The 23,621-nt window shown below is 36.9% G+C and overlaps 1 protein-coding gene across 2 annotated transcripts in view; it reads left to right on the forward strand.

Annotated features, from left to right (window-relative positions):
• UGGT2 (UDP-glucose glycoprotein glucosyltransferase 2) overlaps window positions 1–23,621 on the forward strand; it is a 136,861-nt gene that overhangs the window by 41,361 nt on the left and 71,879 nt on the right. For both annotated transcript variants that reach the window (XM_043478321.1, XM_043478322.1), the window contains 6 exons: window positions 812–911; window positions 2,168–2,228; window positions 8,901–8,992; window positions 15,118–15,268; window positions 22,209–22,328; window positions 23,189–23,274. In XM_043478321.1, coding sequence (XP_043334256.1) covers window positions 812–911; window positions 2,168–2,228; window positions 8,901–8,992; window positions 15,118–15,268; window positions 22,209–22,328; window positions 23,189–23,274 — 610 coding nt within the window. The remainder of the gene's footprint in view (window positions 1–811; window positions 912–2,167; window positions 2,229–8,900; window positions 8,993–15,117; window positions 15,269–22,208; window positions 22,329–23,188; window positions 23,275–23,621) is intronic.

A 23,621-nucleotide genomic window follows, 5' to 3' on the forward strand; every position in this document is an offset into this window, starting at 1 on the left:
TTCAAAGGATGTTGGATAAACATGAACAATTTTAAAAACCAATGTAAAAATCACTATCACAGTTGCTGCAGAATAAAGGAACAAAAGATTAAGAAAAGCATATGTCAGGAAGATCTGAGTGGTGAGATAGGGGTAACAGAAAAAGGAGCCTTCCTCAAGAAGGAGTGATTGAATAGAGGTCTGAGGAAGGGTTGGAATAAACTCGAGGGTGGGTTATTTAGGGAGAGTATCACAGACCTTTGTGAGTGTTGGAAATGGAGTGTAAGGGCGAAGAGACACCAGGAACAACTGCTGGATTCATGGTTTACCCAGCTGGATGGACAGTGGTGGATTTGTTCTAAAGAGAAGACCAAAGAGGACCAGATTTGGGCAAAGTTGGGCAGGAATATTACAAATTTGTTACTGAATATGCTGGTTTTGAAGTATCCAAGTGGTAAAACCAAGACAGTTAAATATGAGAACCTGGATTTGAGAGGCAAAGTGAAAGACAAATAACAATTTGAGTCATCTAGGTATGGAACAGTTTAGAAAAAAGCAAAAGCTGGTAGTGGATTCTAATAATATTATATTCATTTACTTGTTCTTTACACTGTCTCAGATTTTATCAGTAAAGGTAAGTGTAAAACTTATCTTAATTGGATAGAAGTGGTAGCTTTCCATTTTTTTTAAAAGTTCTGAATAATGGTAAGTATGAGTGTTTTTTAATGTGTCTATATATGAATACATGACAGGAAGGGTTATTTAAAGTACATGGAAATGTCTATTAAGGTCTAACATATCAGTTTCTTTAATGATATTTTTTTCCTTCCAGATCTTAGTTTTCAAGCAGCGTCTCAAATAATGTCCACTCCAGTTTATGATGCCATAAAATTAATGAAAGACATTTCGCAGAACTTCCCCATAAAAGCCAGGTATATTAAAGGTTATTGATTGGATGATAGCCAGAACTCTTTCCATTAAATAAATTTTATGAAAATGGCTGATTTCATTCAACTTAATGATGTCAGTTAATTCTGGTATCTATAGTGTTTATGAAATGATGGTCTCCATTCTGTATATTGGGTTTTTTTAAACTAGAGGAAATATTGTCTTGTGCATGCATATTGTTACATACTACAAAATAGAACTCTTGATCACATCTCTCTAGTTACTCCAATAATTCATTACTCCATGAATTTGTGGATGCTTCCTCAGTCTGAGGATGAAACAGATTGGTTTCCTCCAGACCCCATCAATGGCACAACCATAATTAATGCCCAAGGCTAAAAATCTTGCCTCTATTTATGTTCAGACTTAATAAGACATTTTTATTTTTCTTTAAAAAAAGTCACTCTGTAGACAACCAGGAAATGTTCATTGAAATGAAATACTTGATAAATGAATGAAAAAGTTTGCATTATCAAATTTTCAGTTGCAGTTTTATCTCAAATGCTGCCAAATTTTAGGAAATAATACACACTTATTATGGGTTGTTTTAAGATACCCTTTCTGTTTGAGTTTTACTTAATGTCAACTTTGAATTAACAGTCTTTTAACTTTTAAATCTTTCTTCTATGCATAAAATTGGCAGATAAATAAGCATTCTTAGGCATTATTAGGTCAAATAAATATAATCAATAGACTTATTTAAAAAACATTTGTGATGTTTTTAAATTATAAGGGAGTTATAAGCTCTTTAAGAGTAAATACATGAAGTCAATATTATCAGTATTTTAGAACATATATACTCTGGTATAGATCCCAGGTTAACCAAAATTCTTTTATGTAAAAATATTCTAAAAATTTCTTATTTGCAGCAACACATACAATGACAGTGGTAATTTCATACAGAATTTCTCCCTAGAGGCAAAACAAGACAAAATAACATTTTCAATCAAGAATACTTGAAAAATAAATACCTAGTAGTAAACAAGCCCTGATAGCACATAATGCATGCAGTGGGTGTGCATGAACTTTTTTACCGTCTTTGTTCCACATGAATCAAATACCTTGTCAAGTGAAAGCCATTGTGCCATCCATCAAATAGGCTGTATGGAAATGTGTGCTTCTCAGTTATAATGCCTTTAGAGTTTTTAGTTTCTCATCCAGAGTATTATCTTGCATTGAATCATAGTTTAGTCCTAAACATTTAAGGAAGAATGAATTGTATCTCTATTTATATTCCCAGATCTCTGACCAGAATTGCTGTAAATCAGCTTATGAGGGAGGAAATACAGGAAAATCAAAAGGTTAGTTTGAATTCCTTTTTTAAAGAAATTTACTACATTAATAACACTGTATTTTAGACTTTGGATCTTTAATTTTCATACAAAAAATATTAGCTTGTACTTTTTTTATTATTAAAACAGTTTAGGTTGTTCCATTTTTATATTGTCTGCTTTATATAGCATACAGTTTGTTATTCTAGCCAATCTTTCCTGACATAGATCCTACTTACTTTCTCATTAACCTTACATACTCCAAATTTTCTGCCCATGCTGTATGGTTTTCTTCACAAGATAGAGAATAAAGGCTATGAGATAATTCTTCTGTTTCCTATAAAAAGTTTTGCTTAAAAGCTTGTGAAGACTGAGAAAAATTTAAACCACTGGAATGTTACTAGAATCCTATAGGATATAGTACACAGTTGATCACAAATTTGATAAGATTCTGCTAAATGGTCTCTTAAATTACCTACCTCAAGACTCTAAATGATCCTAATTGTGTAAATACTTAAGGAGTGCTTGAGAACACTGCCTGGCTTTATTGCATAAGACTTAATTTGGCTTTAAGTAATATAATGCCAGGCACACAGGGCCTTAAACAGTAGGAGTTCATTTTTCACCCATTTAAAAGAAGTCTCAAAGTAGGTTGCCACAGAAATGTTTTTGTTTTTTTTCTTTTATGGTTGCAAAATGGCTGCCACAGTTCCAGACTGCTTATCTATATTTAAAGCAGAAAGAAGTAGGAAGATCAACCATGTTCATCTTGACTAAAAGCTTCGTAGAACACTTCAGCCAACTTTCACTTCTATCTCATTGGCCAAAATTTTGTAATGTGGTTCTTCCTAGCTATGAGGGAACTAGAAAAGTTCCGTTCCATTTAGTCGCGTCTGACTCTTTGCGACCCCATGAACTGCAGCACGCCAGGCTTCCCTGCCCATCACCTACTCCCGGAGATTACTCAAACTCATGTCCATTGAGTCGGTGATGCCATCCAACCATCTCATCCTCTGTCGTCCCCTTCTCCTCCCACCTTCAGTCTTTCCCAGCATCAGGATTTTTTCCAATGAGTCAGTTCTTCGCATCAGGTGGCCAAAGTATTGGAGTTTCAGCTTCAGCATCAGTCCTTCCAATGAATATTCAGGACTGATCTCCTTTAGGATGGACTGGCTGGATCTCCTTGCAGTCCAAGGGACTCTCAAGAGTCTTCTCCAACACCACAGCTCAAAAGCATCAGTTCTTAGGCTCTCAGCTTTCTTTATAGTCCAACTCTCACATCCATACATGACTACTGGAAAAATCATAGCTTTGACTAGATGGACCTTTGTTGGCAAAGTAATGTCTCTGCTTTTTAATATGTTGTCTAGGTTGGTCATAGCTTTTCTTCCAAGGAGCAAGCATCTTTTACTTTTCTAGTAATTGAGGCAATCAGAGGAGAAATGGCCTAGAGATGATGATAGGTTAGCCAGTTAACAGCGTCTGTCACACCAAGACAGAGTAAGCTCTTAGTAAATACAGGCTGTTTTAACGATGACGAATGACTACAATGATGATAATGAAGTAGATACACGGTTCATTGGAGACCAAGTGATAGAAGCCACAACACATCATCCCTACCTGGGAAGTTCTTTGCTTCACTAACCACTTAACAAATTCTTGCTTATCCTTTAAAACTAAGTATTACTCCTTTCTGTAATTTTCCTAGTTGCTCTCACCATTCTTCAAGCAAAATGCATTTTTTATAAGAATTTTTGTTTTTGTTTGAGTAATGCCACTTACAATAAGGAAGAGAAATTGGGAAAGAAGGGAAAAGAAAGGAATGCCAGTATATCAGTGGCATCACATAATCCAATTTATTTTTTGCTCATTTAAGAGTCCAAAATGGGTGTTCCTGGTCATCAAAGCTTTGCTCTGTGTGATTTTGATTCCAGAGGCTGAAGAGTTTCATGAGGTTTAAGAGGTGATATTGTGGGAGTAAAAGAGATAATTGGAAAGACCAGATGGGATTCTTGAGCTTCCCTGGTGGCTCTGACGGTAAAGAATCCGCCTGCAATGCGGGAGACCTGGGTTCCATCCCTGGGTTGGGAAGATCCCCTGGAGAAGGGAATGGCTACTCATTCCAGTATTCTTGCCTGGAGAATTCCATGGACAGAGGAGCCTGGCAGGCTAGGCAACTTTCACTTTCAAATGGGATGGTTCCAAAGATAGACCACTTTTGATGACATAATCACAGGATGACAGCCAAAGCTAGCTGCTGAAGTAGAATGGAAATGAAGTAGTAGGAGAAATGAGTAAATCAGAAAACTCTGAACCTAGAGGTTTGAATGACCATAGTACCTGGCACAGAGCATTCCACCAGAGATATTTGTTGAATTGAAAACTTTTGAATATTTAGTTTACCTATAACGACTTCCCTGGTAGCTCAGATGGTAAAGCGTCTGCCTACAATGCGGGAGACCTGGGTGCAATCCCTGGGTCAGGGAAGATCTCCTGGAAAAGGAAATGGCAACCCACTCCAGGATTACCTGGAAAATCCCATGGATGGAAGAGCCTGGTAGGCTACAGTTCATGGGGTCACAAAGAGTCGGACATGACTGAGCAACTTCACTTTATAAAACAGTCTGTATTTACCAGTATGTAGTTTTTAAGATGTTTTATATATTGTAGCTGTTGTTAATATCCTAATGTATAAACTGAAATCCAGTGATTTCTTCTGGGTCACAGGGTTGGTACAAGATGGAACCAGAATTTGTGCTCTGGTTTACAGCTCATTTCAGAACAATTTAATAAGAATTCTGGATTTTTCAATTGCCAGTCACCTTGTTAGGTGATTGGAAAGATACTTGAGGAAATTAAGAATTTGATCTAGTCACTTTTCTTCTAAAAAATTCTTCAGTATTTCCCATTTCCAGAAGAAAAACATACAATGGGCTAGAGAAATGTATTTAAATAAAACCAGGTGGGAAGGGAGAGGCTGATATAGACTGTCAGCTCTTCAATAAGAACTCAGCAGGGTAACTGTTGCACAAGCAAAGCTGAATTTAATAGACTGCCTGCAGTGAGGGAGAGCAGCCTTGACAGACTCTTGTTAGTGTCTCAAAAGGAGGAGGTTAGGGTAGAATATCTAGGTTAGAGAAGGTCTTTGTTGTGGTTTAAGTTGGGTCTTTCAAGTTGGGGAGTTGGGATTGGGTAGAGTTTGTAACACAACAGTTTACATTGTGTTGGTGAACTTAAACCCTTAAAGTAATGGGTTTGATGAGCAACAACAAGGGAATGCGAAACTAGAACTGGAAAGATAAAACCGTTTCTGAAGTAAAAACTAAAATGATAAGTGGAACAAAGGAGAACTGACCTTATAGGAAGCACAGTAGAAGACATAGTAGATAGAAATAATAAATGTGGAGGGAAAAAAAAAAAAGAGGATTCAAAAGGAAATGATAAAGTATAGGTAGGAAAAGGAAATCCAACATACCTATACTAGAGTCCCAAAATGGAAAAATGAAACAAATGGACAGAATAAGTGCTTAAAACTACAATTAGAAAATTTTCTGAAATGAAGATCCAAATCCATAAATTAAAAGATGCACTGTGTAACTTGGTACAGTTGACCATGAATGGTCAAAATGAAAACACGGACTATTGAACTTTATAGGAAATAAAGGGAATTAATTTTATGGATTTATTTAAGAAGATTATAAGGAAAGAAAATCAGATTGGTGTTAGACTTCTCAAAAACAAATTCAGTGTCAAGAAACAATGAAGCTCTTCCTACAAGGTATTCAAGGAAAGAAAAACTCTCATTCAAGAAGATATTAATATATGGCTACAAAGATGTTAAACATCCAAAAATTTAGGGAATATTGCTCCCAAGAACACTTTCTGAGAAATTTCTTCCGGCAAAGAACTGACTGAAGATTCCTGGGCGGAACAACTGCTTTTTGGGCATTGAATATGTTTATGTGAACACTGAAACTAAAAAGTGAGGGACAGGGTAATAGTGTAGTATGTAAACAGTACCTATTCTGACAAAGATAAAATATTGCTACTGGTAAATATAAGGGGGAAGATAGAAAATAGAATAAACTTGCTGATTCCATAACACAGGAATCAAGGATATAAAGCTGAAAAATCAAGCAGGGAAAGCCTAAAATTATTAAAAAGTACATAGTTAACCACTAATGACTATAAAACTATTGAGTAAAACTGGGTTGTTCAAGAAGAAAAGCCGCAGGAGAAGTTTAAAGACTTATTCTATTACTTTTTGTAACAAATCATTCAGTTCAGTCGCTCAGTCTTGTCCAACTCTTTGTGACCCCATGAATCGCAGCACGCCAGGCTTCCCTGTCCATCACCAACTCCCGGAGTTTACTCAAACTCATGTCCATCGAGTTGGTGATGCCATCCAGCCATCTCATCCTCTGGCATCCCCTTCTCCTCCTGCCTCCAGTTGCTCCCAGCATCAGGGTCTTTTCCAATGAGTCAACTCTTCGCATGAGGTGGCCAAAGTATTGGAGTTTCAGTTTCAGCATCAGTCCTTCCAATGAACACCCAGGACTGATCTCCTTTAGGATGGACTGGCTGGATCTCCTTGCAGTCCAAGGGACTCTCAAGAGTCTTCTCCAACACCACAATTCAGAAGCATCAATTTTTCGGTGGTCAGTTTTCTTCACAGTCCAACTCCCACATCCATACATGACCACTGGAAAAACCATAGCCTTGACCAGACGGACCTTTGTTGGCAAAGTAATGTCACTGCTTTTTAATATGCTATCTAGGTTGGACATAACTTTCCTTCCAAGGAGTAAGCATCTTTTAATTTCATGGCGGCAATCACCATCTGAAGTGATTTTGGAGCCCCAAAAAATAAAGTCTGCCACTGTTTCCACTGTTCCCCCATCTATTTCCCATGAAGTGATGGAACCAGATGCCATGATCTTGGTTTTCTGAATGTTGAGCTTTAAGCCAACTTTTTCACGCTCCTCTTTCACTTTCATCAAGAGGCTTTTTAGTTCCTCTTCACTTTCTGCCATAAGGGTGGTGTCATCTGCATATCTGAGGTTATCGGTATTTCTCCCGGCAATCTTAATTCCAGCTTGTACTTCTTCCAGTTCAGCGTTTCTCATGATGTACTCTGCATATAAGTTAAAAAAGCAGGGTGACAATATACCGCCTTGACGTACTCCATTTCCTGTTTGGAACCAGTCTGTTGTTCCATGTCCAGTTCTAACTGTTGCTTCCTGACCTGCATACAGGTTTCTCAAGAGGCAGGTCAGGTGGTCTGGTATTCCCATCTCTTTCTAGCTATTGGTTAAAAAGATGACGGAGGGTATTAAATAAATATACATGTTTGATAGTAACTAGTAGAGAAAAGTCTAAATCTTGCGAAGCATGGAGAGAGCTGAGTGAACAAGAAAATAAAAAAGAGAACTTTAAAAATAAATCTTGAAAGAGTAAACAGCATGAAAGAATCCCGTTTGAGGCTAACCAAGCCTAGGATATCAACAAATGTAAATAAGCTTAACATATGAGCAAAAATTTTCTGTTTGTTTCATTAGGTGTGACACAAACACACCTAATGTTTGTATGTGAAATAAAAACCCTTAACATGATTCAGAAATGTCAAAGATGAAAGGATGTGCAAAGGTATATCAAGCAAATACTATGTTCTAAGGGTATGATCTTAAAATGCCATGAAGCCAAATTCAGATCTAAAAATATTAATGATCCAAAAATGGCCCTTTATAATACTAAAGGATACAATTCATAATGAAAATAGAGCAGTTTAAAATATCTTTACATCAAAACACTGCAACAGCATCATGAAACAAACTACAGGAAATGGAAGAAGTATAATTTACCTCTCCTTAAGACTAATGAAATGGTCAAAAAGTAAGTAAAGATATAGAAGACCAAGTGAAAGTAATAATTGCAAAAATTCCAGAAAGTGGAATAAATAGGAAAAAATTCTCAGTCTCAGTGCAAACTAGAAATCAATAACAAAGTCAGAAAAAGTTTATTCACTTGAAGGTTAAAATCTGTTTATTCTTAAGTAGAAGAAAAAATAAAATACATCAAAATTGTAAAAATTCTTGATAACATTTGAAAGCATAAGATATTCGAATTTTTACATCAATATTTACATCAATAAAATGAAGAAAAGTGAAGTTTTAGTTAACTAAAAGTGAACATTGAAACACTTCTTTCATGGAAACTTAGGAATTTAGAGTGATTGCTAAATATTTACACATACACCAAAGTTTTTGAGTTCTGGTCTATCAAAGAATAGGATTTGCCAGCTGTCAAATGCTAAGTGTTTGTGTGCACATGCACATACAGTATAAAATGTAATAGGTAAGTAGTAGTTGTAGCATTAGGAAATTAATATCACATATTACAAAAGCAAAATACTCAAGTATTGTCTCGCTAACCTTTTATAAAATTCCCATCAAGTGTGGGCAGTACTATCCACGTAAAGGCCAAATATGGCCTGCTGCCTGTCTTAATGCATAAAAGTTTTATTGGAACATAATCATGCTCGTTTGTTAATTGTCTGTGGTGCTTTTGTGCTGCAGGATGGAGTTGAGTAGTTGGCAAAGCCTAAAAATATTTACTATCCAACACAGTAGAAATAGTTTGCCAACTCCTGACACAGATCAACTATTGTTGTATCACTTGGTTAATTATTTTCTCTATTTCCAGCATCTTCAAGATAAATTTGATATTCAGCCAGGCGATGCTGGTCTGTATATAAATGGACTTCGTGTTGATATGGATTCCTATGATCCTTTTAGGTAAGTATTAAATTACTGATACAAACTCTGGTTTATGTGTAAAGATGCACTTTTGTTTTGAATTTAGTATTTGTTGAAATGCAGATATTCACTTTAAAGCAAATATATCTTTTCGATTTTGCAAAGCAACTCTGTTATTTTGGTAGACTATTCTCTTAAGTGTCTTTGAATATCAGAGCTGAAAGAAACCTTGGAGAAATTTATTCAGATGAGAAAATTGAAGTTTCTGAATCCTAGACTTATTCTTGTCCTATTATTTGAAACTGTCTTTAATTGACAAGTAGGTCTGTCATTAGCTTGAAAGTTTCTTGGGCCAGTGCTGAGTAGCTAGGGAGTTGTACCCTTCAGAAAAGATGTGAAAGGAGTATGAGATGTTTTCCCAGAATAAAGAAACCAGCAGGAAGAATTTTAAGTGCTTGTATCCATCAGAAAGTAAACCTGAAATGTTAGATTGCTAGGGACTTCCCTGGCAGTCCAGTGGTTAAGACTTTATGCTCCCCGTGCCAGGAACGTGGATTTGATGCCTGGTTGGGGAACTAAGATCCCCCATGCAGCACGGTGTGGCCAAAAGAAGGAAATGATAGATTGCTCGATACTGTCTCTTTAGGTCAAAAAAAGTTCCCCAACATGCTCTAGTGCAGAATTAGAAAGTCTTGTATTTATCGTGGCCATTAACCTGTAAATGAAAAGCCATAGGCCACAGAAGAGAAATCAAAGTGAATTTACTTTACTTTTAAAGAGAGCCATAAAACTACTTTAAAAATTCATAATTAGAATATAAGATGAATTTAGTAAATGCAATACTTTATTTCAAATATTTAGTTTTAATTTAATTCAGTTTGTTTTTTCTGAATGTCAACTTTCATTTTCTTAGCAAGTTTAGAGATACATAGGAAAACACAGGAAAGATTGAGAAGTTGGATTCAAGTGGAGCTTTTATCTTTATTTAGTTGAGTCTTTGCTAATCTAAGATGTGAAGGATAGATAACTACACATAGAGTAAAGCAGTTGTTAGCTCCTGGCTATAAGCTTCAGAGTACAGAAATTACACCTGTGCTCAAGAACAGTGAAAAGAGATTTAAAAGAGGGCAGAATTGGTAGGTAGATTTTCAAAAGTTTTCTGTGGCATTGTATGGGGAAATTTTTATAGCAGAAACACTTTGAGATGTACTTTGTCAATGGAAAGGCTACAGGTTATTCGAGAAATAGAACCCTCTTGGATCCTCTCCTGGTAATTATTGATCTGCATGATGTGTGATACATTTTTGTTCCTTCTTGTTGGGATCACTAGTTGAAACTACTGTAATTCCCTTAAAGTAGAGAAAATAAAATATGTGAGGATATTTATATCACAATCAAAGAAAGGTTCTCAGGAAAGATCAGAGAATGTCAGGTAAAAAAACAGTATGAAGAGGTTGATGAATGGAGGAAAATTATGCAAGAAAGAGGAGAGGAAGGAAAATGTCCTAATATTGAAGTTATGTCCTAGATCTGGAGAGAGATTGCTGTGCAACCAGTACTGTAGAATTTGGGGAACAAAAGTGAAGGAGGAATAATTTTTCTCTTTCTTCCTATTTTCTGCATTTTGGGGTCGTGGAGAACTGATGTCATGCCCACAGCCCAACCTTTCTTCTGTGATCCCGGAGGAGCCAAAGCCCCCATGCTTAGAGTCAGGTCAGCAGTGGTTCCCACAGCATGTGCCCAAGCCTGACTCTCACCCCCAGGGAGACTAGGGAAGTAGGAGGCAGGGGCAGTGACTAGGGAAGAAGGCAGATGGGACCAAATAAATTTGAGGAGTTCCATAAATGTGTTTTATGTATCTACCTTAGATACATCTACCATAGAGCTACTTAGTAGTCACCCTAGCCTCAGAGTGGACCAGACTCTGGTCAAGTAGAACTGCGCAAGAAATTGACTCTGGTAACATATTGGATGTTACTTATTTTGATAGCTAGCCTGTTCAGACTTGAATAATGTCAGTACAGTATAACTACCAGAAAGAAAGAGGTCACAGAGTGTCTTGATGGTCCCACTTGTGTAATTTTTTTGTATCTTAGTGAAGTTGCCTGGCTCACAGTTTGAGCTCTGGATAAATACGTTTCTGTGATGTGGGCAGCTTTAAAATTCAATGTGGTAAAATCAAGTCAATAATAAAATTCGATTTGGCTAATGTCTGAATTTCCATGGTATAGAGACTGCTAGGTATTGGGGGTATAGTGGTGAACAAGACAGAAATGTCTTAAACAGAATTTATAGTCTAGTGGGATAATTGAAATTAAATAATAATTATATTGTGATAAGGTTTCTGAAAGATAAAGTGTAGTGCTTTGAGGGTTTTAAACTTGTTCTTGATGGGGACAGTGGATATCAATTTTCTTCAAGGAAGTGATATTTAAGGATGAATCAGGCAGCATAGAGAGTAGAGGTTCTACAAACATGACATATTTGAGAAAATGCATGGTCTAGTACGGCCAGAATATGCAGTGAGGAGGAGCTGGAAGGTACTTAGGTTGCACAGGTGGACAAAGATTGTGGAACCAGCTTTCACATTTTGGCCTTTTATCTCGAGGGCAGGAGAAGCCAGTGAAAGGTTCTAAGCAAATTTAAAATTCAGTTCAGTTGCTCAGTCGTGTCTGACTCTTTGCGACCCCATGGACTGTAGCACGCCGGGCCTGCCTGTCGATCACCAACTCCCAGAGTTTACTCAAACTCGTGGCCACTGAGTTGGTGATGCCATCCAAGCATCTCATCCTCTGTCGTCCCCTTCTCCTCCCTTCTTCAGTCTTTCCCAGCATCGGGGTCTTTTCCAATGAGTCAGTTCTTCGCATCAAGTGGCCAAAGTATTAGAGTTTCAGCTTCAGCATCAGTCCTTCCAAAGAATATTCAGGACTGATTTCCTTTAGGATGGACTGGTTGGATCTCCTTGCAATCCAAGGGACTCTCAGGAGCCTTCTCCAACACCACAGTTCAAAAGCATCAATTCTTCGGTGCTCAGCTTTCTTTATAGTCCAACTCTCACATCCGTACATGACTATTGTAAAAACCATAGCTTTGACTGGACAGACCTTTGTTGGCAAAGTAATGTCTCTGCTTTTTAATATGCTGTCTAGGTTGGTCGTAACGTTTCTTCCAAGAAGTAAGCGTCTTTTACTTTCATGGCTGCAGTCACCATCTGCAGTGATTTTGGAGCCCCCCAAAAATAAAGTCTATCATGGTTTCCTTTTTTCCCCCATCTATTTGCCATGAAGTGACAGGACCAGATGCCATGATCTTAGTTTTCTTAATGTTGAGTTTTAAGCCAACTTTATCAGTCTCCTCTTTCACTTTCATCAAGAGGCTTTTTAAGTCCTCTTAGCTTTCTGCCATAAGTGTGGTGTCATCTGCATATCTGAGGTCATTGATATTTCTCCCGGAAGTTTTGCTTCCAGCTTGTGCTTCATCCAGTTCAGCATTTCTCATGATGTACTCTGCATATAAGTTAAATAAGCAGAGTGACAATATACAGCATTGACATACTCCTTCCCCAATTTGGAACCAGTCTGTTGTTTCATGTCCAGTTCTAACTGTTGCTTCCTGACCTGCATACAGGTTTCTTAAGAGTCAGGTCAGGTGATCTGGTATTCCCATCTCTTTCAGAATTTTCCACAGTTTTTTGTGGTCCACACAGTCAAAGACTGTCAATAAAGCAGAAGTATATGTTTTTCTAGAACTCTCTCGCTTTTTTGATGATCCAGCGGATGTTGGGAATTTGATCTCTTGTTCCTCTGCCTTTTCTAAAACCAGCTTGAACATCTGGAAGTTCACCGTTCATGTATTGCTTAAGCCTGGCTTGGAGAATTTTAAGCATTACTTTACTAGCATGTGAGATGAGTGCAATTGTGCGGTGGTTTGAGCATTCTTTGGTATTGCCTTTCTTTGGGATTGGAATGAAAACTGACCTTTTCCAGTCCTGTGGCCGCTGTTGAGTTTTCCAAATTTGCTGGCATATTGAGTGCAGCACTTTCACAGCATCATCTTTCAGGATTTGAAATAGCTCAACTGGAATTCTATCACTTCCACTAGCTTTGTTTATAGTGATGCTTCCTAAGGCCCACTTGACTTCGCATTCCAGGGTGTCTGGTTCTAGGTGAGTGATCACACCATCATGATTATCTGGGTCATGAAGATCTTTTTTGTATAGTTCTTCTGAGTATTCTTGCCACCTCTTCTTAATATCTTTTGCTTTTGTTAGGTCCATATCATTTCTGTCCTTTATTGTGCCATCTTTGCATGAAAAGTTCCCTTGGTATCTCTAATTTTCTTGAAGAGATCTCTGTAGTCTTTTCCATTCTATTGTTTCCTAGTAACTATTAAAAGAGAAGCATGAAAAATAGTTTTTATTATTTAACAATCCAGAGATAAGTTTTCCTGATAAACCTATCATATTTCAAGAACCAGGTTTTTTTTTTTTTTTTAATTTGGTATCCAAAATTCAAGATTTGAAAAGAGCAAGGAAGAAACTGGTACTGTTGAGAGCAACTGTGTGCTTAGTAGTAAATTCATTTAATCGTAATACCGTATCAGTTGATTATTACTGTTCTCTTTTTATGTATGGGGAAACAAAGACTCAGATCTCCCATAAAGATAGGGACACAACTAGCAAATAGTTTCAGGGTTTGAAATCTCATGCCCTTTTCAGTGTACCACACCTCATAGCTCTATCTAGTTTTTCTGTTGATAGTTTTCCTTGAAAACTAGGTTGTGATAGCAAAGATGGTAGTTACAGAAGCTATGAAGAATATTATAATTCTATCACATAAAAAATATCTCTTCAATAAGCATCTTAACATTTTTTAAATGGAGAGAACATTGGCAGTGCCATCCACAATTCTTATTTTGCAAATGAGAAAACTTAGACTAAAGGGATTAAGAACTTTAAGAAGCCACATGCAATGTAGTGTTACAGCCCCAACTAAATCTTATTATTGCTAATTTATGATATTCAAGCTGGTGCTTTTTTTTATCACACTCATCTTCTAATACATTTGGAGGGAATGGTAAAAAGTCTACTTTTAATACAGTCAGAACTGTCTAGGATACAGACATGCTGAGCTGACGTCATAAAGGCCAGCTTGAAACACTTCTAAAACAGCCTCCTTAGGAGTTTAGATATTAGATCTCTACTCTTTAAATGTAGATTTCTATAGTTCTCCCTAAGAACTGTATCTAAAGCCCGTATATCACTTTATTCTGATTCTGTTCATTTCTGAAAGGCAAGGTGATTTCCATGAATGGATTTTTGAATGAAGCACTTGGGTTAAATATAATAAATATAAACACTTGGTTTCAAAATGTAATAATCAGAATTCCTCCTTGCCTAGTAGATTTTTACCTTCCCCAACATGAACATGCTTTATCATGGTCTGTACAGCCTTACCTGTCTTTGCAGATGGCCTTCGTGTCTCAGCTCTGCGAGTCCACTGGCTGAGTTCCTGGGCAGGAGGTTTCATCTCTCTTAGCCTCATTGGCATCTCTTGAGACTTCCTGAGGTTGTTATGAGAGCCAGAGTGAACTTGATAAACAGTGGTTTAAAGTATCAAATTGCCCTGATTGTCAGTAAGGTCGTTTATTGATGATGTTGTTACTTTTAGCAATAATAACTTTCTAACAGTAGTACTAAGAGGTATCAAATTATTATATATGCAATTAGAAATTTTAATATGTATTCTAAACATATGCGAACTTTCATACTCTTATGAAACTTTGTATTTTAGGTCATGTTTGATCTTGTTTTTTGTATCAAAAGAGTGACCTCTTGTATTTTTTCCCTTCATTTTTGGCTTGCTCTGGAATGAACATATTTTCACTTCCTTGGTGAAGGAATATAATATATATATGCCTTAATGTCTTACCCTTTAAAGAAGATTTTGTTATAACTTAAAAAACTCAGCATAGTTTACACTGGATAACTAATTAGGAATTCTTGTCCTGTTTGTTAATGAGTTTAATGATGTGTTTTTCTGCTATTAATAAAAATACCAGAGAAACTTGTTTCTAATGCTTTGAGATGTCTATGAACTGTAAAGGATTTAATTAAAAACTTTTGGCAAATCAAAATAAGACATTTCTTTTTTTTTAATCTAAAGTCTTTTGGATATGCTGAAACTGGAAGGAAAAATGATGAATGGCCTTCGCAGTCTTGGGATCAAAGGAGAGGATATGAGCAAGTTTTTAAAATTAAGTGCACGTAGTTGGGATGATACCTATGCATTGGATATTAGACATTCTTCTATCATGGTAAGTGCCCCTGTAATTTCTTACTTTAAAATCTTTAGTATACTTAAGACTTAAAACCAGATATTGGCAGACTTTAGAATTAATTTAAGCATTTTGAAAGAGGTTATAGGAGTGAGAAGAAAAAGTAAAACTCAGAAGAAAAAGTATAACTATAGACTCATTCCCTCTCCCCCTTAGATCTTGCTTTCCCCTTTCTTGTATGCTCTGTACTTCCTCAGGAGAATATCTACTCAGCTCATTCAGTATCCTTTCCAGCTTTAAAGATAAAAACAAAACGAGAACAACAGAATAACTGCCTAAGCAACAGCAACAAAATACCAAATGGCTAATATCTGAGGAATATATGAATACCACCTTAATATAGTGAAAATCTTGCCCAACAATTTGCAGTGGCTTCCTGATGTTCTGGTCCATGTATTACAGCCTAAGTGAATTTTTTTGAAAACTGATCACATCACTTTTCGTTCCTTATAGCACAAGAATAGTCCATGGTATGGCCTAATAGGAGGAAATGGCTTACTTCCTCCTTTTCCTGCCAGAACAATCTTCCCACCTGTAGAGTTAGTCAGCCATCCAGGAATCAGGGATTGATAACAGAACCAAAGAACTGCTGCATTCCCTGAACATCAGAGACCTCAGACTGAAGACAAACCCCATTTGTTATTTGTTAGTTGGACCATTGTATTTTCTAGGTCAATTTTATAAGTTACTTGTTTGTTGGCTCCAGGTTTGTTTGTTTTTTTTTTTTTAACTACTCTTTAGAGCATGTTCTCTCACTGGTTAAATTTTACTCTTACTTGGATGTCTTTATACTCAATAATAGATACCTTTTTCTAATAATGTTTTTATCAGTAAGAGGAATGACCATGTTAGTAATCTTAATACTTTGTGCCTTTTATTTTAAGCATTTATGCTTTTGACCATTTTCAGAAAAATTCTGGGGGTGAGATAAAATGAGGGAAGTAGTTTTCAAAGCTTTTCTGAACATAAGAAATAGACCTGTAAAGAAACTTTCCAACTCCATTTATAAAGTAGCATCCTTATCCTCCAAGGTTGGCCATGGAAGATGGTCAGTCACATGCGGGGAGTAGTCTCCTGATGCTGTTCCCATTGCCCACACCACCCACAGAGTCTCCTCCTGTATTCTATAAAGACTCCTCTCTTGCCCAGCTCTTGGACACTTTGCGGAGGCATTCTTTTCCAAGGAACTTCTTGGAAGTAATTTTTATTGAGGTAAAATATAAGGTAATGCTCTGTTAAACATTTTAAGTCTGTAATTCATTGGCATTAAATATATTCACAGTCTCATCCAAGTGTCACCATTATCTGTTTCCAGAACTTCATCATTTCAAATAGAAACCCATTCCCTTCTCCCTTAAGTGCCTGGTAACCTCTGTTCTACTTTTTGTCTCTGTGAATTTGCCTATTCCCGTACTGCGTGTAAGGATAGTCATATGATATTTGTCCAGTTATGCCTGACTTATTTCACTTGCCATGGTGTTTTCAAGGTTCATCCATATTGTAGCATGTATAAGAATTTCATTTCTTCTAAGACTGGTAATTTTTCAAGTATCTTTTTAAGGGAAGCTTTAGTCTCAAATGCTTCTATTTTTCCACTTGGAAAGTGCCTGTCTGAATAGAAAATTGTTTCTGAGACTTAATTCTCTAGCTACCTCCAAAAAGATTAACTGGCACAAAATGCAGAGCTCTGAGGTCTCAGCACTGTTCAACTTGGTCTGTTAGAGCAGCAAAATTAGCTTACACATAAGCTTTAGTTTTGCTTCATAGCATTTGCTACCACCCGTTATGATATGTATTCGTTTATAATCTTCTTCCAGTGAAATGTAAGTGCCCCCCACGCCAGGACTTTGTTAAATACTGTCAACATACACATCAGATCTTATTTAATAGGAAGTATGCCCCCAAAAATTATTGAATATCTTAATGTCAAAACAGAGTTATTCATGAATGAGTGCAATACTTTGCTTTAAATTCTTTTTCTCCTCAATCTGTCTCTCTACTTACTTTTTGTCTTTACAGACAAAGCTGAGTCTCTGAGCTAAGTCATTTCTGATTTCTGTGTTTATACCCTTCCCCTCAAAATAGGAGGGGCTGGCAGTTTATTTCTTAAAAGTCTGGTTGAGAATTGAGGAAGAACTTGAGGGTCATTAGTTTTCTTCCATCCTTGACTTATCATTTCAGGTTTCTCTGTCTCAGACTTCAGGAGTCACAATTTAGATTTTATCTACTTTAATTGCTGTCTGTTTGCAGCCTTTATATATTACCTCAGGTATGTGAAGAGTCAGTAAAAACTATCATATAATTATGTGTTTGGCTCCTCTGGATTGTAATTTCTTTTTAGCTCACTGTGCCAGACCACCCATGTGATGGGGTCTTTGGTCATATTGTAGCAGAACTACCCCTACAACTATTTTTTGTACTTTAGTTAAGAGTGTAACTTGACAAGCACACCCCACAGTCATAAAGGCAAATTTCCCTGTCCTCGTCCAATAATGATGTTGTTAATCAGTTGACTAAACATGTGGGTTTATTTCTGGACTTTGAGTTCAGTTCTGTTAATCTGTATCTTATCCTTTTTCCAGCACCAGACTGTTTATTTTTTTTTTTTTTACTGTAGCTTTGTAGTGACTTTAAAAATTGGAAATTATGAGTCCTACAACTTTATTCTTCATCTTTAAGATTGTCTTGGCATTTTACACCTTTTTCCTTTCTTTTTGAATTATGGAATGAGCTTACCCATTTCTGTAAAAAAAAAAAAAAAAGACAAGCTGGAATTTTTATTGAGATTTTGTTGAATCGATAAATTGTTTAAGGAATATTGCCATTTATACATGTTACAATTGCTGTTTAGACATCTTCCAGTCCGTGAATGTGAGGTGCCTTTCCATTTATTTAGGGTAATTTCTTTCAACAGTGTTTTGCAGCTTGCAGTGTGGGTTTCAGGCTTGTTAAATTATTTTTAAGTATTTTAAATTTTTTGATGTTACTATAAATGGAATTGTTTCCTTATATTTGATTTAGAATTTTTCATTGCCTTTTATTTTTTTGTTGTTGAAATACTGAATACTGTGGCACTTCCTGGAAGTCACATTCTCACACCTCCCCAGGATTTGTGATTATTGCTGTTTGCTGTTGTTTAATAGTGACTCATTTTATAGAGTCTGTATTCTTTTTCATGTGTGGCCACAGAAATCTCTGTTAGGTTAGCCTATTCATCTGCTAAATACTGGACCGAGATTTTACTTAAATGCCTGGAACCAGGAAATCTCCCAGTCTTTGCATCTTGACAGAGGTGCTCTGTGTGTGGCGCACGTGGAGGGAGGAAGAGTAGCACACACTGGACACTCACCCAGGCAGCCTGCGTCTCTGCGTTCGCCTTCAGTTCTTATCTGCATAGAGCTTGGGAGTCAGCCGGAAGTGAGAACACAGGGCCTTCTCTCGGCCTTCCCTGAGCATGCCCATGGCCTTGGACCTTCCCAGGAATTCATCAGAACCTCTCAAAGCCGTTTACATTCCCCAACCTTTCCTCACTCAGTTTGTAGTTACTCCATCGTGTATCCCAACAATTTTCTGTTATCTCAGGAGTTTCTAAACATTTTCCAGTAAATGTTTTGCATAAATTAGAGTAACAGCTTCATAGTAGGCAAATTATGAGTGAGGCAGGGTAAAGGCAAAACTTTTCAGAAGGTTTTCTAGGAAGTCACCAGACAGTTCAGACAAAAAGTTACAATTCTTTCAGAACAAAGCCCATTCTCTTGCTTCCAATATCAGTACTGGAATGTGAGCTGTCATTTTCAAGGCTGAGGTTTAGACTGGGAGCAGGAAATGGGATTGAGGTAAATTATTCAGTTCAGTTCAGTCGCTCAGTTGTGTCTGACTGTTTGTGACCCCATGAATCGCAGCACACCAGGCCTCCCTCCATCACCAACTCCTGGAGTTTACTCAAACTCATGTCCATCAAGTCGGTGATGACATCCAGCCATCTCATCCTCTGTCGTCCCCTTCTCCTCCTGCCCCCATCCCCTCCCAGCATCAGGGTCTTTTCCAATGAGTCAGCTCTTCACATGAGGTATTGGAGTTTCAGTTTCAGCATCAGTCCTTCCAATGAACACCCAGGACTGATCTCCTTTAGGATGGGCTGGTTGGATCTCCTTGCAGTCCAAGGAACTCTGAAGAGTTTTCTCCAACACCAGAGTTCAAAAGCATCAATTCTTTGGCACTCAGCTTTCTTCACAGTCCAACTCTCACATCCATACATGACCACTGGAAAAGCCATAGCCTTGACTGGACAGACCTTTGTTGGCAAAGTAATGTCTCTGCTTTTTAATATGCTATCTAGGTTGGACATGACTTTCCTTCCAAGGAGTAAGCGTCTTTTAATTTCATGGTGGCAATCACCATCTGAAGTGATTTTGGAGCCCCCCAAAATAAGTCTGACACTGTTCCCACTGTTTCCCCATCTATTTGCCATGAAGTAATGGGGCCAAATGCCATGATCTTAGTTTTCTGAATGTTGAGCTTTAGCCAGCTTTTTCACTCTCCTCTTTCACTTTCATCAAGAGGATTTTTAGTTCCTCTTCACTTTCTGCCATAAGGGTAGTATCATCTGCATATCTGAGGTTATTGATATTTCTCCCGGCAGTCTTGATTCCAGCTTGTGCTTCTTCCAGCCCAGCGTTTCTCATGATGTACTCTGCATATGAGTTAAATAAGCAGGGTGACAATATACAGCCTTGACGTACTCCTTTTCCTATTTGGAACCACTCTGTTGTTCCATGTCCAGTTCTAACTGTTGCTTCCTGACCTACATATAGGTTTCTCAAGAGGAAGGTCAGGTGGTCTGGTATTCCCATCTCTCAGAATTTTCCACAGTTTATTGTGATCCACACAGTCAAAGTCTTTGGCATAGTCAGTAAGGCAGAAGTAGATGTTTTTCTGGAACTCTCTTGCTTTTTTGATGATCCATTGGCTGTTGACAATTTGATTTCTGGTTTCTCTGCCTTTCCTAAAACCAGCTTGAACATCTGGAAGTTCACGGTTCACGTATTGCTATAAGCCTGGCTTGGAGAATTTTGAGCATTACTTTACTAGCATGTGAGATGAGTGCAATTGTGCAGTAGTTTGAGCATTCTTTGGGACTGGAATGAGAACTGACCTTTTCCACTCCTGTGGCCACTGCTGAGTTTTCCAAATTTGCTGGCATATTGAGTGCAGCACTTTCACAGCATCATGTTTCAGGATTTGAAATAGCTCAACTGGAATTCCATCACCTCCACTAGCTTTGTTCAGTACCACAAATCTCAGTGTTCTTACTGAGATTCAGCCTTTTTTCTTGAATAAACACTTTCAGGGTTGCTGTAAACTTTTGATTGGTTTTCATGGTTATAAAAATGATCATTCCCACAGATTTTCTAGTTTTTCCGTGTTTTTGTATAAGGATGAAGTTGTGGAATTTCTTACTCAGACGTTTTAACTAATTTCACTCCCCCAAAAGAACACAAAAGATGTGAACTATAAGTCTTTGCTTCTCTCAGAATGAGTATCAGCTTCTATAAAAGATTGACCTATCCTGTGATTATTTGTTGACTTGTATAACTCCCTGGATGTTGAGGAGGTTGTTTTACATGTTCTAATCAATAAATGACAATCTCTTCTTTTCAGTATCTTGGAAGCCTAGTAGATAGCCAAAGCCTGAGTTATGACCAGCAGAACAGATGGGGGTAGATCTCTGGCCTGTTAGTGCCGGTTCTGCACACGGCTTTGTGAGGCGCCCTCGTGGTTCCTGTGGCTGCTTCTGTGTGTGTATTCACCTGAGACTAGAGACAGGGCAGTCCGTGTCTGTGGACCTAGTCAGCATGATCTCCAGGGTTCTCACAGTAGTTCTCCAAAACGGATCTGGAATCACCTCAACTTCTTCACCCAGCACTCATGGCCATAAATTGTGTCATTTCTATAGCTTTCTAACTTTAGTATTTGTGATAAGAATCACGTAGGGCACTTGTTTTGATTGGGAATTATTTAGTAGGTCTGAAGTGGTTTCAAGGAATCTGCATTTTAAATAAACCCATTCAACTGTTTTGATCCACATCTAAAGCTACTCAACCTCCAGTCGTTAAATCAAGTTCAGTGGGACTGATGCATAAAGCATAATGCTGGTTTCTCACTTGAAATAAAAAAAATATAACTTACCACCAAGGGGTTAAGATACTCACATCATATATCTTTTCCATATTGGAGAGCCAGATAGGACTGTCATTTGCTATTTGAATTATCTTCCTTCAGACTACAGTTGTGAAAATGCCCCCAGGAACAAAGTTGAGGCGAATGTGGTGCTTGCCTCATGTTCCTCCTGCTTTCAAGGGTTGTAGCTCCTTAGTTCTTGATTGTTGATTGACCCATACCTCCAAGCCTCTAAACAGTGGTTTTCTCCACCTGTTGTCATTGTTTCAGGAGAGAGGGCTAGTTAAATATAAGCTATTCCACCTTGATTAGAACTGGATGTCCTAAGTGTCAGTTTTAAAAATTTAACTTTTCTAAGTCATTTTATTTTCCTTATGTCCAAGCTTTTAAATTTTAGAGAGAAGGTGAATGACCTCATTGCCTCCTATAACTTAAATGGTTTATGAAGACTATTTAATATACAGTTTAATTTTTTAATATGAAAAACAAATGAGTAAACAGTCAATTGTTTCAGAGGGAACATAATGTAAATCGCTATGGGAATTTACATTACAATTACAATAAAATTGTTGCACATCATGTTTGTTCCTTACAGAATATTCATCTAGCTTCTTATTCTTAACCAGAAATGTAGAAAATCTTAGGTATATTTCACTTGCTGTTTGATAAAGTCAGATTTGGCTTTGAAAATGATATAAGTATTAATATAGCTTTCACAACTTTCTGGATTCTTTTCTAGTGGGTTAATAACTTAGAAACTGATGAGATGTATTTAACGTGGCCTTCAAGTTACCAGGAACTTTTGAAACCAATATTCCCTGGAAGTATACCTTTCATAAGGCGTAATTTTCATAATTTGGTGAGTTTTATATTTTGAAATTTTGTCTGCATCTCTTATAAAGATATCACTGGTTTTTTTGGTACTACCTTGCTGTTGGTAACTAGGCATCTGAGTAATAAGGAAGTTTTTGCCTAATGTAACAAGCTTGAGGTGGCATGGCTGACTAGGTTTCACAAGCTAGCAGGGACACATAACCTGCCTTTTATTGTTTTATACCCATGTACCTTTATAATACCAATATTAAGTTGATGGGTTACCGTTAAATTTTCTAAAAGGAATTTATGATCAAATTTTCTTCTATATTATAAGAATTAATAAATTTCAGTACATTTAAGGGAAAAATACACAAATATTACTTTGTAATCTGTGCATATAAATGTTCATTATTACAGTGTTAAGTAACCTTACAGAAATTTAAACTGTGGAGAAAACGTCTAGGACTTTCACAGTTTTTCACATAGGAAGTGAATATCTTAGTTTCTACAGCAGATATTAAGCCATTATTTTTTTGGTCAAAATTCAATTTGTTTCTTTTTTAAAAAATTTATCACAGAAAATCCAGTGAACACTTAGAATAAGGTAATTCACTTCCTGTAAAAAAAAAAAACAAAAAACATTTACTTTGAACTGTGCTTCAAAAAGAAGATGAGTAATCTGATTAAATTTCATGTATTATTATATTTGGGTGTGTAGCTTTTAGAAATTGTTCATAAACTGTGAAACTCTTATATACATTCCTCAAAATTCTTTACTAGAAAGTTTTAAGAAATTGTACCTTGAATTTCATACTTTTAGTTACAGAAATTAGATTAAATTTCAATTTCATAAAAATTCTGAAGTGTTAAAATGGTGATTATAGACTGTTTACTTTTTTTTAGGTGCTGTTTATTGATCCTGCTCAAGAATATACCGTGGATTTTATAAAAGTTGCTGAACTTTTCTATCATCATAAAATTCCTCTTAGGTAATTGTCAATTTATAACTGTCAATTGAAGGAAATCCAGTGATGTTCACGTTGTGTTACACAGGGTATTAATGTGGAATTCAAGGTGATAGTTATCTCAGTGCTGTATGTTGTGAAGAATCATACACCCTTATGATAGACTGTTAATCACACCTGCTTGCTAATCTTGTTTACTGTATTACCTTCCTCAGAGAATGATCTGGTCACTTTGGGTGCTTAAAGATGGATCCATTTCCTATGGTTGTGTTAAGAGTATACTTCCTGGCCCCCCTTTTTTTTTTCTGGAAAAAAAAAAAATAGCCACTTGATAATGTCACCACCAGAGAGGTTTACAATTTGGAAGACTC

The sequence above is a fragment of the Cervus canadensis genome, chromosome 9, assembly GCF_019320065.1.
Source record: "Cervus canadensis isolate Bull #8, Minnesota chromosome 9, ASM1932006v1, whole genome shotgun sequence".
NCBI classification, from domain to species: Eukaryota; Metazoa; Chordata; class Mammalia; order Artiodactyla; family Cervidae; genus Cervus; species Cervus canadensis.